Source organism: Ictalurus punctatus, chromosome 4 (genome assembly GCF_001660625.3).
Source record: "Ictalurus punctatus breed USDA103 chromosome 4, Coco_2.0, whole genome shotgun sequence".
Lineage (NCBI taxonomy): Eukaryota > Metazoa > Chordata > Actinopteri > Siluriformes > Ictaluridae > Ictalurus > Ictalurus punctatus.
Window position 1 is genome coordinate 34,928,368 of NC_071284.1, and position 16,024 is coordinate 34,944,391.

Below are 16,024 nucleotides of genomic sequence, written 5' to 3' on the forward strand. Positions count from 1 at the left end.
CTTGTTCAAGATTCCCTTGTTCACATTTAACACTTTACCAGCACCAAAGCGTCCCTAGACCATCACACTTCCTCCACCATGCTTAACAGATGGCATCAAGTACTTCTCCAGCATCTTCTCATTTGTTCTGCACCATGCAAATGTTCTTCTCTGTGACCCAAACACCTCAAACTTAGATTTGTCTGTCCATAACACTTTTGTCCAATCATCCTCTGTCCAGTGTCTGTGTTCTTTTACCCAATTGATCCTTTTCCATTTATTGGCAGGTTACAATTATGGCTTTTCTTTAATCTCTGACTAGAAGGCAGCTTCCCAGAGTCAAATATTCACTGTTAAAGATGGGACTGGTGTTTTTCAGTCACTATTTAATAATCCTGTGAGGTGTCTGCAATAAACAAGCGTTCTGATGTGTGGAAATAGTTGGGCGATACCAACTTGTGCAACGGAGGGGGTTCTTAGTATTTTTATCTGAATTATTATGACAAACTAATTCAGAACACCAATAATGTTAGAAAATAAATTACTTCTGCATATGTTCCAATTCATCATGGTGTAAATGAAGGGGGGGATTTGGGGTATTTCTAACATTACGCAAAAATGGAGTGAAATCTGTAAAAGAGCTGCGCTCCTAACCATATCTCTTAGTAATTGATTTAATCTAACCTGCCCCTCAACATTTACATTTCTCTGTGCCAGAATACCACCAGTGTGGACGGTCATGCAAATACAGAGAACATACAATGCTGCAAACCTATGCCTCATTTTTGTTTGTATGCCATGATCGCGCGTGCACGCGCGCACACACACACGCACACACGCGCACGTGCGCACGCACACACACACGCACGTGCACGCGCGCACACACACGCATGCACTCGCACGCGCATTTACGCACACACACGCACACACGCACACATACAGTTTCAGTATGGACCTATTATGCTCCTTTTTACAAGATGTAATATAAGTCTTAAGTGTGTCAGTGAAGTTTCAGCTCATGGATCATTTATCCGTTTCTGTGTGTGTCTCTTAAATGCAAATGAGCTGCTGCTCTCCGCCCCCTTTCCAGAAAAGGGCTGTGCCATTACAGCTCGTGCTTCGGTTACTACGGCATCAGAAAATCAGGAGAACCAGTACGACGGACCCTGAAAATAAGTGTTCAGGCCTATATACATGAATTCGACAGACTGTAAGCGTTTTCGGGTTACAAATGAAAATGAGGACATAGCTCTGGTCTCTGTGAATACAGTCAGAGACGATGGTAACTTTAGCCGCATTAGCCGTGGAATCTGCTAACAAGCACTTTCAGAAAGGCGATTTACAAACATTCAGAAATTATAAAGTGTGATAATTACGTCTTCTGGATATGAAGCTGGATCACGAACAGTTGGTACTGATCCATGCTTGAGAATAAACTTTTCAGCAAATCCTGTTTTGTATTGACCCTCGTTCATAAAGCAGTCTGGTGTGAAATGATTCACACAAACATGTACAAATTTAGGTCATTTTTGGGACACATTATCTTTAAGAATAAAACCTCTCCACGTCTTCAGGGGCTCTGACGCCGGGAGTACATGAAGACTCATGTTCATTCTTACAGCCAACAACAGAACACTTCTTCTCATCACTGTAGCTGCTCCAGCACGGAGAACATGGCACACTGTGTGCAGCTCACTCAGGGGGAGGGGCTATACTAATAGAGCAGAGTCCGTCACCAGTCGTGGGCGGGGCCTCTTCCAATGTGACGTCACATTGGATAGAAAATGCGAACGACTCATTTTGAGACACTGTTTCTGATTTATGGGGAATATAAAAAAGCGTGGTTGTATACACACACTGCCGACACACACTTATGTTTTTGCATGAATTCCCCTTTAAATAAAGTGCATTAATTATGAATCAACAATTTTAAAGCTTAAAAGATTGTATAAAGTGATATTGTGCCATGTCTAGTGCAGATTCAACACCATGGCTAATGGATTTGTCTGCAGTATTAACGAGACTAAAGAGAAAATGAACTCTGAAAGTGCTATTAGTGTGCTAACAGACTGTTAGTGATGCCATCAAATGTTGTAGACTTTCAGACTGCAGTATAACAGAGGAAGGATACGCTGCTCTGGCTGAAGCTCTGAAATCATCACACCTGATAGAGCTGGATCTCAGAGGGAACGACCCTGGAGCATCAGGAGTGAAGCTGCTCACTGATGTACTACAGGATCCACACTGTACACTGGAGACACTGAGGTGAGAAAAAAGATCTAGATATCCATAAACAGCTATATTTCTATCACTTTAGCATTTAGCATTAGAAAATGATTAATTCTGCTGAATGATTTAATTTGAATGATTTGATGTCACTATATCACACTGTAATGTTAAGTGGGTTTGCTGATTATCCAGGAAACAGCGCTGGATAGAGTTTTGTGCTTGAACAGTTATAAACAGTAACAGTAAAGACTGATAATGAATATTTTATTAAGAAATGAGGATTAGTGTGCACTGATTGTGTAACAGATATAGCTGGATAAGGATACACACTGAAAACACAAACTGAAGCACAGCTAAAGCACATAACAATCAGTTCCTTATTGCTCTCATTACACAGTTATTAACCTGCTGATATCATTTTCTCTACAGGTTGTTGAAAAGTGCTGATGCAGAGGAAGCCTACAAGTGTCTTACTGACATTTTCAGAAGAAACCCCTTACTGCACACGGAGCTGGATCTGAGATACAACACACCTGAACACGTCAAAGTGAAGCATCTCTCGGCTCTGCTGCAGGATCCACATTACAGACTGCAGAAACTTAGGTAAGGAACAACTATAAACATATAGATCTGTATTTCCATGCATTATTGTAATTAGCTGGTGTGTGTTGTGTGTCATTAACAGAGAGCACAATGGCCAACCTCAGCGTGTGAAACATTATTAGCAATATGATTATTAAGAGAGTGTGAGCTGCTGTGAATTGAAGCGTCCATGTGCGAGTGTCGTTCTGTCTGTGCACTCTCAGCAGGATCACATGATCACACTTCACTTTCACTCGCTCCATAAACTACTCACTGAAGATGAGAGTTAACATAGTTTTTCTTTCTCCATTTTCAAATACGTTTCTTGGAAGAACCTTTTTTGTGGACGGGAGACCAATGTGCAGAGAAAAAATACATTTTCTAAAACATCTATATACTGTATGTGTGGGCGGGGCCTTGGAGTAGGGTAGGATGTGAGTATAGCCCTATTTGGATGGGATTAGATGTACATGAGGTCCTGGGGTAATTTCCTCTTTTACAGGAGCTCCTCTGTGACTTTATTTCCGTCCGGATCGGCCATGTCAGTGTTTTTTTTTTTTTCTCTCTCTCTCTCCTCTCTATCTTGCTCCCTCTCTCCCTCTCTCCCTCTCTCCCTCTCTCTCTCTCTCTCTCTCTCTCTCTCTCTGTCTCTCTCTCACCCTCCCTCCCTCCCTCTCTCTCTCTCCTTCTCTCTCTCTCTCTCTCTCTCTCTCTCTCTCTCTCTCTCTCTCTCTCTCTCTCTCTCTCTCTCTCTCTCTCCAGGTTGTATAAAGCAGGCAGTATTACAGAAGATGACTGTTCACATCTGACTTCTGCTCTGGTTTTAAATCCTTCACACCTGAGAGAGTTGGATCTAAACTGGAATAGAGCAGGAGAGTCTGGAGTGAGAAATCTGTGTGACTTCCTGAAGAATCCTAAATGTAACCTGCAGAAACTAAAGTGAGTAATAAACCTGTACATTTTAAATAATCCACATTTATTATAACACTAATAATCTTTTAGCAATTTAATATTCTTCACTCATTTATAATTCATTTAGAAAGACTTTCTGAATATGTATTAATATATTTAAATGATTATAAATATTATTATTAAACTACAGTGTATTAGGTATATACAGTGGGTTCAGAAAGTATTACGTTATACATGTATATTTCATTTTTTAATAAGTCATTAATTATCGTTTCTTTCCTCCCTCTGTAGTCTATTGAACAGTGTAAATGTTGTATATTGTTAAACCCCTAATGGTTATAATGATTATTTTAGTTATCACCCAGCCCTATGAGTCTGGTAAAAACCAGAAGAAAGAATATAAGATAGAAGAACAGAAACCAGAGATTTAGAAATGTGTTAGTGTTCTTACTTCAGTCATTTCTATATCCTTTCTTTCTCTAATGTTGGAATAAACACTGTTTCCTTTTCTGCAGATTATGGATGAGTGTAAATGAGAAATCCTGCACTGATTTGGCTTCAGCTCTCTGTACAAATCCATCACACATCAGAGAGCTGGATCTGAGTGAGTGTGAACTAGGAGACTCAGGAGTGGAGAAGCTCTGTGATCTACTGAAGAAACACGAGTGTAAACTGGAGACACTGCGGTGAGTAACTCAGTGATGTGATGAAACAGCTTTATAATAAAAAGCACCAACCAGAACAAAGCTCTTACCAGTCCTAGCTAGTAATGTCTAACTAACGTGTCTAATTGCTCTCTAGATTAGATTTATTATCAGTAATAAAGATTAAAATATAGAAAGACACTAAATCTGCTTTTCCCGACTCCTGATCTGAGTTTCTTTTCATTCTCGGTGCTTTATATCGGAGTTTAAACCAGAAAACAAACCGCAAGACAACAAATCTTCTAACAGTGACATACATTGTCTCTGCACTACTAAAGTGATAATGTCTGATCTGCAGTGACTGACACGTCATCAGCACTAATCCCTGACAGACACTAATCACTCTTTTTGGGAAGGAAAACATCTCGTCAATTTAGATTAGTCTAATATTACCCAAATTATTTTTACATTTTATTTACATTTACTTCAGCCTCATAGCCTTCATACTTACATCTTACAAATAAAATCACAGCAACTGACCAAAAATACTGTAAACATTTCAACTTAATCACACCTGCACTTCCTCCTCTGAGTAAGGAGGATGTTGTGTTTTTACGTTTCTAAGAGTGTGAACTGATCACGTAAACACCAGCATTAAGGTGTGATTATTGTAGGGGAGAGCGGGGAACGACGTAACGCAGGGCAAAATGTAACATGGACTTTTTATGTTATTACACAAGGTCGAGCAGCGTGTACTTCTGACCACATCACCACATTTACGAGTGACGATCTGCAGCAAAGTTTCTCCTTGTTCTCATCAAATCTGTGTCAAAAAGGGTTTTATTTTGGTTTCTGAGCCGTGTGTAAATTACAGACTCCGACCTTCTATTACTTTAATCTCCATCTTCTTGCCTACAACGCAGCAACAACGCAGCTCGGCTGTAACGCTTTACTTGGCTGTAAGTGTGTGTGTGTGTGTGTGCGTGTGAAATGGGTCCGCTAAAAAAAAAAAAAAAAAATGGAGAGAAACTTTAAAACAGATATTTAGCGCAGACAGAGATCGTATGTAGGTCTGCAGTTGCGAGTGTACTTTATCTAACGTCTGCTTCCTGTTAATATTTTTACCGGACGTTGTGTCCGACAATTTTTTTATTTTATCCGACATTTTGAATTTTGAAATGAAATATTTTCATCAATTAAAAATGGAAGCCTAAGGCACATATTCAGGCAGTGCTTTTTTCTGTATTGAAATGGTATCGTATTTAAATGTTGTATATTGTTAAACCCCTAATGGTTATAATTATTATTTTAGTTATCACCCAGCCCTATGAGTCTGGTAAAAACCAGAAGAAAGAATATAAGATAGAAGAACAGAAACCAGAGATTTAGAAATGTGTTCGTGTTCTTACTTCAGTCATTTCTATATCCTTTCTTTCTCTAATGTTGGAATAAACACTGTTTCCTTTTCTGCAGATTATGGAGGAGTGTAAATGAGAAATCCTGCACTGATTTGGCTTCAGCTCTCTGTACAAATCCATCACACATCAGAAAGCTGGATCTGAGGTGGTGTGAACTAGGAGACTCAGGAGTGGAGAAGCTCTGTGATCTACTGAAGAAACACGAGTGTAAACTGGAGACACTGCGGTGAGTAACTCAGTGATGAAACACACTGAATGAAGCTTTATAATGATGCAGGATTACACTTTAGAGTTGTCTTTCACAGACCGTACACAGATCTTTATAATACACAATAACAATGTAGACGAGTACTTTACTATTATATTTCTGCATCTCATTGTTACATACATGCCTACATCATCATTATTTAATCCTGTGAGGTAAAGACACTAAAAACTTTTCTCTCTGCAGGTTAATAAAGTGCAGAATAACAGATAGAGGCTGTGCTGCTCTGACTGCAGCTCTGAAGTTAAACTCCTCACATCTGAAAGATCTGGATCTGAGCGGTAATAAACTGGGAAATTCAGTCACACAACTCGAGGAGTTACTGAAGCGTTCAGGGGGACAGATACGGTCAGTAAACTTAACACACAGTACAGAATGTGTAGTTTCTGTAGAATATAATGTAAGTGTAAGAGTGTTGTGTAAGAGTAATGTAAATGGAAATCAGCAGCATGTTGGTAATCGTACTGACAGAAGCACACAGAATATACCTTCAGTATTTAGGATCAGAATTAAACCCAACAGTAACTCGTCACTGCATGCTAATAGCTTTCTGAGGATCTGATTTAATAGAAGTGCACTTTGACCTGATCTGATTCTGTTCTACACAGAAATACCACTGCACTTCTAATCTCATCCTTCATGTTTATTCTACTTTTATGCCATATTTCTTGTGTTTATGTAGTTAAACTATTGAGATAATGATAGATATGATTTTAATAATAAAGTACAGATATACTATAGCTTCTGGCTAAGAGAAATGATACAGGGTACAGTGCTGAAAACATTTTTCTGTTTTGATTTTACAGATATAATAAATCCACATGAGTGAAACGGTTCTTCACAGAAGTACTAGACGCACCAGAGAGGAAGCAGCGTGTACAGTAATGTAAGAAGCAGCGTGGATTAGGGCTGCACAGTTAATCGAATGTTGATCTCGATTACGATTTTGACGGCCCACGATTACATGAAGATGATCAACTGCGATATTGATGATTAAAGTTCATCCTCCACTGATGGAAAACTCCGCTGCAGATCAAATGAAGCATTTCTTAAACTTACAGCCAGTCACCATAGAGCAGCGCACGGACGACGTCATTTTGTAATTCCAAAATCCAGAAACGAGTTTCCAGAAGCTGCGAGCTTCGCTTGCGCGAGGGGAAATCATGAGATTAACAGGTGGCTAAATGGCACTACAGAGGTTGTAGTCATTATCACGCCGAACAGGAAAAACCGTTGCAGATAAACTCAGGGCTCTACAGTGCAACCATTTCACTCGCATTTGCGACTTTGATTGACAGTTTGGCAGAAAGTGTATGATATAACTACTCACATCCAGAGTGTACAGTAATGGAGGAAGCAGTGTGTACAGTAATGTGGGAAGCAGTGTGTACAGTAATGTAGGAAGCAGTGTGTACAGTAATGGAGGAAACAGTGTGTACAGTAATGTAGGAAGCAGTGTGTACAGTAATGTAGGAAACATTGTGGATGATGATTACACTCAGCAGAACCAGGGCAGCAGTGGGACAGTCACTGACTCCACAAGCCCAGAAAGTCAGCCTTCAGGCAGTTTATATAACATCACAGAACAGAATAGGAGGCAAGTCAATAACACCAGTAATACACAGAGGCAACAAAACAGGGGCTACACAAGCACTCCCACCTCCAACAACAAATAGTACTAGATCACACTTTCTATACAGTACACAACATACAAAAAGGAGAGATGAGTGTACACTGAGATGTTTATTTTCCTCCTCAAAACAGTAAACTATACAGTTATTGTTAGAGATTTAACACATGAATATGTCTGTATGTTAATGATGTGTGTATACAGTGTAACGCATTTAAAAGTGAGATGTGGTCACATGTTCATAATCACATTTAATGTGTGTAAACTTGTTAAAATGACACGTGCAGTATGTGGAACACGTGAAACATGCCCTTTGCACATTTCCTGCAATAAAGACATTGAAACAAATTGATTCAGGTTGAGCTTTTATTTTTTAATAAAAAAAAATCTCCCTCCTAAGAACTAAGAGTTTGTAGTATTTTAATTCGTTTTGAATGTATTGTGACAGTGAAGTTTGGAGTTTTCCCCTCAGCTGTAAGTATAAATGAAGTAAATAAAAGGTATAATCTGTTAGAATGACTAATACACAGAGTTAAATCACTACATAATGTGTGTAATAAGGTACTTGATGTCAGTATGAGTATATTGAGTACAGTAAAGTTAGCCTGGAGCTGCTAGATGAATAAATGTTAATGCTACTGTATTTAAGCTAGTTAAGATAACTGACTAAACCCTTATGTTCATGTATTTTCCCCCTAATATGGATATTTACTACTTTATTCAGGTACAACATTACTGTAACGGATCGGGGCTGGAGGCGGATGCAGGTGCAGATCAAAGTCTTTATTAACCACGTGACTCACAACCAAAGAAAACGACAAACAGGAATCGTGGCTTATAACGAGATCATTCAAGGCATGAAAACTAACAACACAAACTATAATACTGAGCGAAGTGCTCAGTCACCAAGGCGTTTAAATAGAAATCCTAATCACCCCAAAACATGGACACCTGGGGCAAATTAAAGTCACGTCACAAAATAATGTCACGTGACTCGTCAGGCGCCGAGCCACAGTGCCATCTGCTGGCCGTGGTGTAACAATTACAATCTCTTTCAGTTCAATACAGATTTATTTCAGTTAGAGCTGCAACAGCTAATCCATAAAATGGATAATAATCGATTATGAAAATCGTCGGTAACGAACGTCTCTATCGATCAGTTGGTCTGCTGACGTCACAGGGGGGCGTTTACATATGACATCGCTTTCATGAAATCACGGGCGGAAACACGTGTGAAATGTCGGAGAATACAGAAAAAAAGTGTGCGCCCCAAGTCCTCTGAGGCCTGGGAGCATTTTCCATTAAATGCAGCAAAGAAGCCGGTAACGTGCATGTTCTTCAAAGCTGAGCTCGTGCGGCACAGGAGGACCACAGTGATGCACGAGCACGTGAAACAGAAACACGAAGGTGGAACATCAGCACATAAGAACAAACCTGAGAAGATCCACATTATATGAAGATGTGAAGTGGTGTAGTCTAGTTTAATCCCATGCTGTTGTGTAAACAGCTTTGTTTGTCACTTCGGGACAGTCACACTAGATGTATTTTGTCTGGAGCGTCAGGTCGTGCAGCATATTGATGGATTAAAATCGCGCTACCACAGAAACAGGTTCAATTAAAACGGTGTGAACGAAGTCAAGCAGTGAATCTAAAGGCAGCTGATAACAGCAGCAGTAAAAGATGTTGTAGTCACTGTAGTGGTTTCCATCGAATGCTTATGCGTGAGTGTGTAATTGTTCCTGTCCTTTTAAACAAGCCTGTGAGCGTGCTGCGTTTCTCTGTGTGTCTGCTACAGTTACCTTTGATCTGTGTTTCAAATGCCGTCTCCTGCGGCTCTACTATGTTATATACATTAATGAATGAATTATACATTTGAGATATTTTTGGTTTATTTTCTCACATCTGAAGTACAGCATGTCTGTGTAAAAGAAATTTAACAAAAAAGTTTAAAACATGTATTAATTATATATTATTTAGATTTCTTATATTAATCATGGATGTCAACTTGTCTTCAGCAAGTATCATTATAAACAATGAAAATATTCATTTACATATAAAGTGCTTCTTGCATACTCAGTTGCTGTTGTTTTTTTTATTTCAGAAAGAAACATCTCTCCACGAGTGAATTTGTTCAGAGGAGAAATCCCCCATGCCCTCCTCAACAAGCAGCCACTGCAACAGATGCTGTCCTATATATTAAAAAAAAAAAAAAAAAAAAAAAAATTGGATTATTTTTATTTTGGATATTATTTAAAGTTTTGCTGCTTAAAACTGGACAAACTATAGACAAGTGTTTTATTTAAAGTTTAAATGTATTTAAAGTTTAAATGTAAAAATGAAAGATTATATTAGTAAAACTGTGTGTGCCTTTTGCATTTTTTAGAAGTACACAGAAATACCCTGATTTGGGGGTTTATTTCGTTATAATAAACAAAATCTCATTGGAAACAAAGGTTAGCGTTTTATCTGATTAATTGATTAATCGAAAAATTATTCGTCCGATTAATCGATCATCAAAACAATCCTTCGTTGCAGCCCTAATTTCAGTACAAAATTCTATTTTAAAATGAGAAAAGCAAGTAATGCTTCTGAAACTTACCAAATAGCCGCTATTAAAAACAGGTCAGTCATTAAATCAGCATATTGCTGGGGTTACATTACATTCTCACAATCCAGCCGTCACTATTTATTTTATTAAACACACATTGTTCACTCCTTCATCTGGTTACATAAACAAACCTCCATATTGAAGACATATTAACCCTTAAACATATAAAAGTTTGGCCAATAGTTATTAAATATTCAGATCTTTAGCGAGCCGGAGTATATATCTAACACGGATGATCTCTAAACTGCCCCAATAGTATAAAACTGTCCTAATATTTTATTAATATTACAAAATAATAAAATAAAGCACATTTCCTTATATTTTTACATTTTATTTGTCATCAAATATCTTCAACAACAATATGAAAAGAAAAACATTTAAATATAAACATTTTCATTTACACAATGAATGAAACACATTCGTAATAAATGAAACTATCGCACATTAACATTTTTTGGGCACTCTTTGTAAATTGACTTCTAATTTGTGGAATTTTATTAGTAGGCTGTTTTTTTTCTATGAGAACAATAGTCATAAATGACACCGACTCTCTGGTGGTCATTGCAGCATGGCTGGCCACACCCACAGCAACGGTCCACTGTATTGGATCAAGTGATGATGGGTAAATGTGGCACCTTCTGTACCACCGGTTTGTTCTTCTTCATGGGGGTTGTGTTTCACAAAACCACAGAGTTTCAGTGCACTCTGGGATGCTCTCGGAAGTCTTGATACCTGCGCTCTTTCTTGCAACCATGGGCTCAGCAGCTGAAGGCCAAGGTTCTCGAGACAGATTCGACATCTGTAAGGACACGCAGCTTCCCAGCCTGGAACCTCTGTGATGAAAACAACTTGTGCGTTTGGGTCCTCTTTTGGAAAAACAGCCCCAAAACATTAAAGATCCACCTCCATATTTAACCGTGTACATGAGGGACTTTTCCATATGGCTACCTCTCTGTGTGCTCCAAAAACACCTCTGGTGTTTATTACCAAAAAGCTCTATTTTGGTTTCATCTGACCGTAGAACCCGATCCCATTTGAGTTCCAGTAGTGTCTGCACACTGAAGATGCTCGAGTTTGTTTTTGGATGAGAGTAGAGGCTTTTTTATTACACCTGAAGTACCGTTTCTGTGTTTTGCCGCCAGTGCGATTCCAAGCCTTGTTCATTGTGCTCTACGTTTCATGGTTTTGAACTTGTTTTGTCCTCGTGTTTTCGGATTCTCTTTTTAGCCCAGTTTATGCCCATTTGCTGTTCACCTGATCCCGCCACTTGTTTTTGACCACGGTTTGGCCTTACGATTTAGATTTGTCTTCCTGCCTCTCTTCAATAAAGCTCTTAACTGCATGTGCATCCATCTCCAAATCTATTACATGACAGTAACACTCATAATTCAGACTTCACTATAATTCAGACACGTACCTTTTTTATATGGTTTGGAGGTGTAAGTGCTTTGTTTGTTTTGTCCCTTTTTTGTTGCTTTGGTGCTGTTAGAAAATCTTTGGGATGTAGAAGCATGTTGAAAATCTAAAATATATAATCAATAAGGATGAGAATAAAAGGCGCCGTCACACTGCCACAGCTATGTCCTGTTTCAAGCGCTCGGGAGAGCTGCCATAACACACACACACACACACACACACACACACACACACACACACAAACGGTCAAATAGCAAAGTCTCTCACAGTTTATTCAAAAAGATGAGAATATATATATCAGACAATCATGTGCCTCAGCAACAGTGTGCTCATTGTTCAAGGTAAAATGGTGGATCATTAGTACATCCCATAGCACGTGCAAGATAAGAGAAACTATGAGAGAAAGACACATTCCTGTGATAAGGGTTGTTGAGGAGACAAGAAAAGGTGGGAGAGAGAGAGACAGAGAAAACAGGTAAACCCATGAGCTAAAGAACTTGTTATTACTTGTGTTTGTGACAAGCATACTACTATACTGTTCTCCAACGTTATGAAACTGCCTGAAGTCTCTGGGCTTCTTCTGTCCGTGATTGTCCAATAACTACCCTAGTCCACATTGCTTCCTAAACTGTCTACGCTGCTTTCTCCCTGTTGAGTGTCTTGCATTTTTCCATCTCTTTGTTTATTCTTCACTGTAGAGGAGTCAGGATCCGAAATCGGCTGTTCATCAGACTTACTACCAGAAAATAAATTCCACCGTTTTGTTGTCGCTGTGGGCTTGTCACATCTGTAAGATCAAAACAGAAAAAATACAGATGTTTATCATGTAGTCACTGACTGATAATTGACCACATTTGTGTTAAGCTGCTGTGACTTTTCTACCATGTAAAAGATATAAAGATTAAGCAAATGTAAATAATCAAAAGTTACAACACTGCAACGTATTTTATTGCTCTTACCCTGAAGCTGCATCTGTTTCTCTTACAGTTACCAGTGCAATAAAATATTTAAAATATTCCACATTTAGTTTAACTACATAAACACAACAGTAAATATGGTATAAAAGTAGAATAAACAGGAATAAACAAATTGATCATTTCTGTTTGAGAGTGAGTTAGTTAAGAGCATGATGGACTGGTGTATCCTGTTAGTCCAGCTAAAATGAAAAGAAAACTGCAGTGGTATTTCTGTGTAGAACAGTAACAGATCAGATCAAAGTGCACTTCTATTAAATCAGAGCTAGTTATTAGCATGCAGTGATGAGTTGTTTTGGTTTAGTTCGGATTCTGAATTATGAAAGTTTATCCTCTGTGCTTCTGACAGTAAGATTGTTATTGTTACATGCGGTTGATTTGTCTAATTACATAACTGTTACATGACATTCTTCTACAGAAAATACACATTCAGTACTGTGTGTGTTTACTTACATCAGCTTTCCTCCTGAACTCTTCAGTATCTCAGAGAGCTGCTTTGTGACTGAATCATTTAGTTGATTCTCTCTCAGATCCAGCTCTTTCAGATGTGAGGAGTTGGACCTCAGAGCTGCAGTCAGAGAAGCACAGCCTCTATCTGTTATACTGCACTTCTTTAACCTGCAGAGAGGGAGGTAATGGTGTAGATTAATGAACTCATAGTGAATGTAAACACAAACACAGCTGTTAAAGTAATATAGAGATGAAGATCTTGTCGGTTTTGTTATTTTGCATCAGGAAACATAACTAAAGATTGTGATCTCAATTCAGTGTGTTTCATCACTGAGTTACTCACCGCAGTGTCTCCAGTTTACACTCGTGTTTCTTCAGTAGATCACAGAGCTTCTCCACTCCTGAGTCTCCTAGTCTACACAGACTCAGATCCAGCTCTCTGATGTGTGATGGATTTGTACAGAGAGCTGGAACCAAATCAGTGCAGGATTTCTCATTTACACTGTTCCATAATCTGCAGAGGGAGAGAGAGAGAGAGGGAGGAGAAAATATATGTAGCCCTTTATTAGAGTGGAGTGAACGTTGCTATAATATTAAGGTACATAAATCAGGAATAAACCACTGTGTGTGTGTGTGTGTGTGTGTGTGTGTGTGTGTGTGTGTGTGTGTGTGTGTTGCTTATAGAGTTAAATACTGACAAGGTGGTGTGATGAAGTTGAGTTACTGCCTCAACCCTGAAGTAGATTATTTTCCCGTAAGAGCACATCTTGGACTGTTATCCTTCTTATACCACAGCAATTTGCCAACAATAAAGAAATCATATTTTTTATCTGTTTATAGTTACATTTAATGTTGCGGAACACTGGTCAAACAAGTTAATTCCCATTCTCATTTACGTTATAGCAGCTATAAACATTCCCTCACCAGCATAATATAGACATGTGATCTGCAGCTGCACTACTGTCAGAGCTGCGGTTATAGGAAATTAATCAGCACCTTCTGACCAATCAGATTCAAGAATTCAATAGTGCTGTGGTGTAATCAAGTCAAGTCAAATGTATGTGTTTAGCACAGTTATAAAGAACTTTCATTTAGTTCAATTATGAAGACATTATTACTTACTTTAGTTTCTGCAGGTTACATTTAGGATTCTTCAGGAAATCACACAGATTTCTCACTCCAGACTCTCCTGCTTTATTCCTGTTCAGATCCAACGCTCTCAGGTGTGAAGGATTTAAAACCAGAGCAGAAGTCAGATGTGAACAGTCATCTTCTGTAATACTGCCTTCTTTATACAACCTGGAGAGAGATAGAGAGAGAGAGAGAGAGAGAGAGAGAGAGAGAGAGAGAGAGAGAGAGAAGGAGGTCAGGTTAGTCTCTCACCATACAGTGTTCCACTTCCTGTCCAGGGATGGATAAATCAGTGGTCTGGACAACTGGGACAAAGAGACTTCGTATCAGGGCTGTTAGTTTTTTAATCAGTTGTTTGATGGACCAATAAATTGAACCCCCAGAAAAAGAAGAAACCCCTACTCCTTAATGACGTTTGCAAAACAAAATATTATGTTTAAACTCCATGCGTGTCCCAAACCACATTCTTCAAACTAAACAGGATGTCATTTCTGTGCTAGTGTTTGACCACCAATTTTGAGGGCAGATATTTGGCCGTACACTTTCATACGCGATGACATTGGACCTACTGTATGTGAGGTGGTGTATAACGTTTCTGTTCAAAATCTCCTGCCAGTTGTAACTCACCAGTTCTGAATGTGAATTACTGTAAGGTATTATTACAGGACTGTGCAGGATTACGACTCACAGCAGCTCAGGAACATTATGTTGTAAGTTATTTTTTCTCCCCTGAATCAATAATGCTTTTGTTTTCATTCTGATAACTTGGGGAAGATTGATGAAAACAAAATTCTGTTAAAAAGGGCTCAGGATAAATGAAATAGTCTATTAAATTCATCTGATTCATACTAAGTGGGTACAGCTGACTTTTTATTATTTTGTTATGAACAAATAATATCAAATATATTTAAAATGTGTAAAATGTATCAAATAATTCAGTCAGTTGTATGTAATTAGGAGTTGGGTGAATTGTAGCTGTAGTTTTTAAACTAAGTTTTCACCGTATGTTAAGTATTAGTGCTGATTACATGTTAGACAGATGTTTATAGCTTTTTACATCTGTGTACTAGTGCCGAGTCTAATGCATAGGTCGTGTGACATAATTAGTGAATATCTTCAAAACTTGAAGAAATGGTATATTTAAAACAGCGTTTCCTCGAAGAAGCAGAGAATCGGCAGGTTGTATGGTGAGTGCAGTTCACTGTGTCGGTGGCTTTCAGATCATAACAGGCAAAGTTAGCACAGTCAGCACAATCAGCACAGTTACATTCAGCACAGTTACATTCAGCACAGTTACATTCAGCACAGTTACCGTTGTTTCTGACTATAAAAACAGCACTTGAGTGAAAATACAGATCTATATGTTTATATTTGTTCCTTACGTGAGTTTCTGCAGTCTGTAATGTGGATCCTGCAGCAGAGCCGAGAGATGCTTCACTTTGACGTGTTCAGGTGTGTTGTTGCTCAGATCCAGCTCCGTGTGCAGTAAGGGGTTTCTTCTGAAAATGTCAGTAAGACACTTGTAGGCTTCCTCTGCATCAGCACTTTTCAACAACCTGTAGAGGTTTGAAGGCAAAGGTTATTTTAACAGTACTTATAATTTAAGTATGTATAATATGATGATGTTTGCTTATAGAAGAATCACCTCAGTGTCAGTTTGTTAGCTTTGTAATCAGTGAGTAGTTTCACTCCTGATGCTCCAGGGTCGTTCCCTCTGAGGTCCAGGTTCATCAGGTGTGATGAGCGGTTTGACTTCAGAGCTTTAGTCAGAGCAGTGTATCCTTTC

The 16,024-nt window shown here is 38.6% G+C and overlaps 2 protein-coding genes across 15 annotated transcripts in view; one reads left to right on the top strand and one right to left on the bottom strand.

The window, feature by feature from the left end:
* Nucleotides 1-597: 597 nt before the first annotated feature.
* On the top strand, nt 598-9,116 carry LOC124627773 (NACHT, LRR and PYD domains-containing protein 12). The gene is made up of 7 exons (XM_053678332.1): nt 598-602; nt 2,077-2,244; nt 2,638-2,811; nt 4,218-4,388; nt 5,820-5,990; nt 6,216-6,377; nt 9,023-9,116. Exons 1-7 carry the CDS (start codon nt 598-600, stop codon nt 9,114-9,116), a joined length of 945 nt encoding a protein of 314 aa, XP_053534307.1.
* A 2,813-nt stretch (nt 9,117-11,929) lies between these two features.
* The window catches only part of LOC108264148 (uncharacterized), a 332,110-nt gene continuing 328,015 nt past the window's right edge, over nt 11,930-16,024 (bottom strand). For 13 of the 14 annotated variants that reach the window (XM_053678251.1, XM_053678253.1, XM_053678250.1 and 10 more), the window contains 6 exons: nt 15,884-16,024; nt 15,621-15,794; nt 14,230-14,406; nt 13,451-13,621; nt 13,111-13,275; nt 11,930-12,470 (listed from right to left, as the gene is read on the bottom strand). The exon at nt 15,884-16,024 is cut by the window's right edge and continues 24 nt beyond it. In XM_053678251.1, coding sequence (XP_053534226.1) covers nt 12,290-12,470; nt 13,111-13,275; nt 13,451-13,621; nt 14,230-14,406; nt 15,621-15,794; nt 15,884-16,024 — 1,009 coding nt within the window. In that variant the 3' untranslated portion in view covers nt 11,930-12,289. The remainder of the gene's footprint in view (nt 12,471-13,110; nt 13,276-13,450; nt 13,622-14,229; nt 14,407-15,620; nt 15,795-15,883) is intronic. The other variant, XM_053678258.1, reaches the window with a different exon arrangement.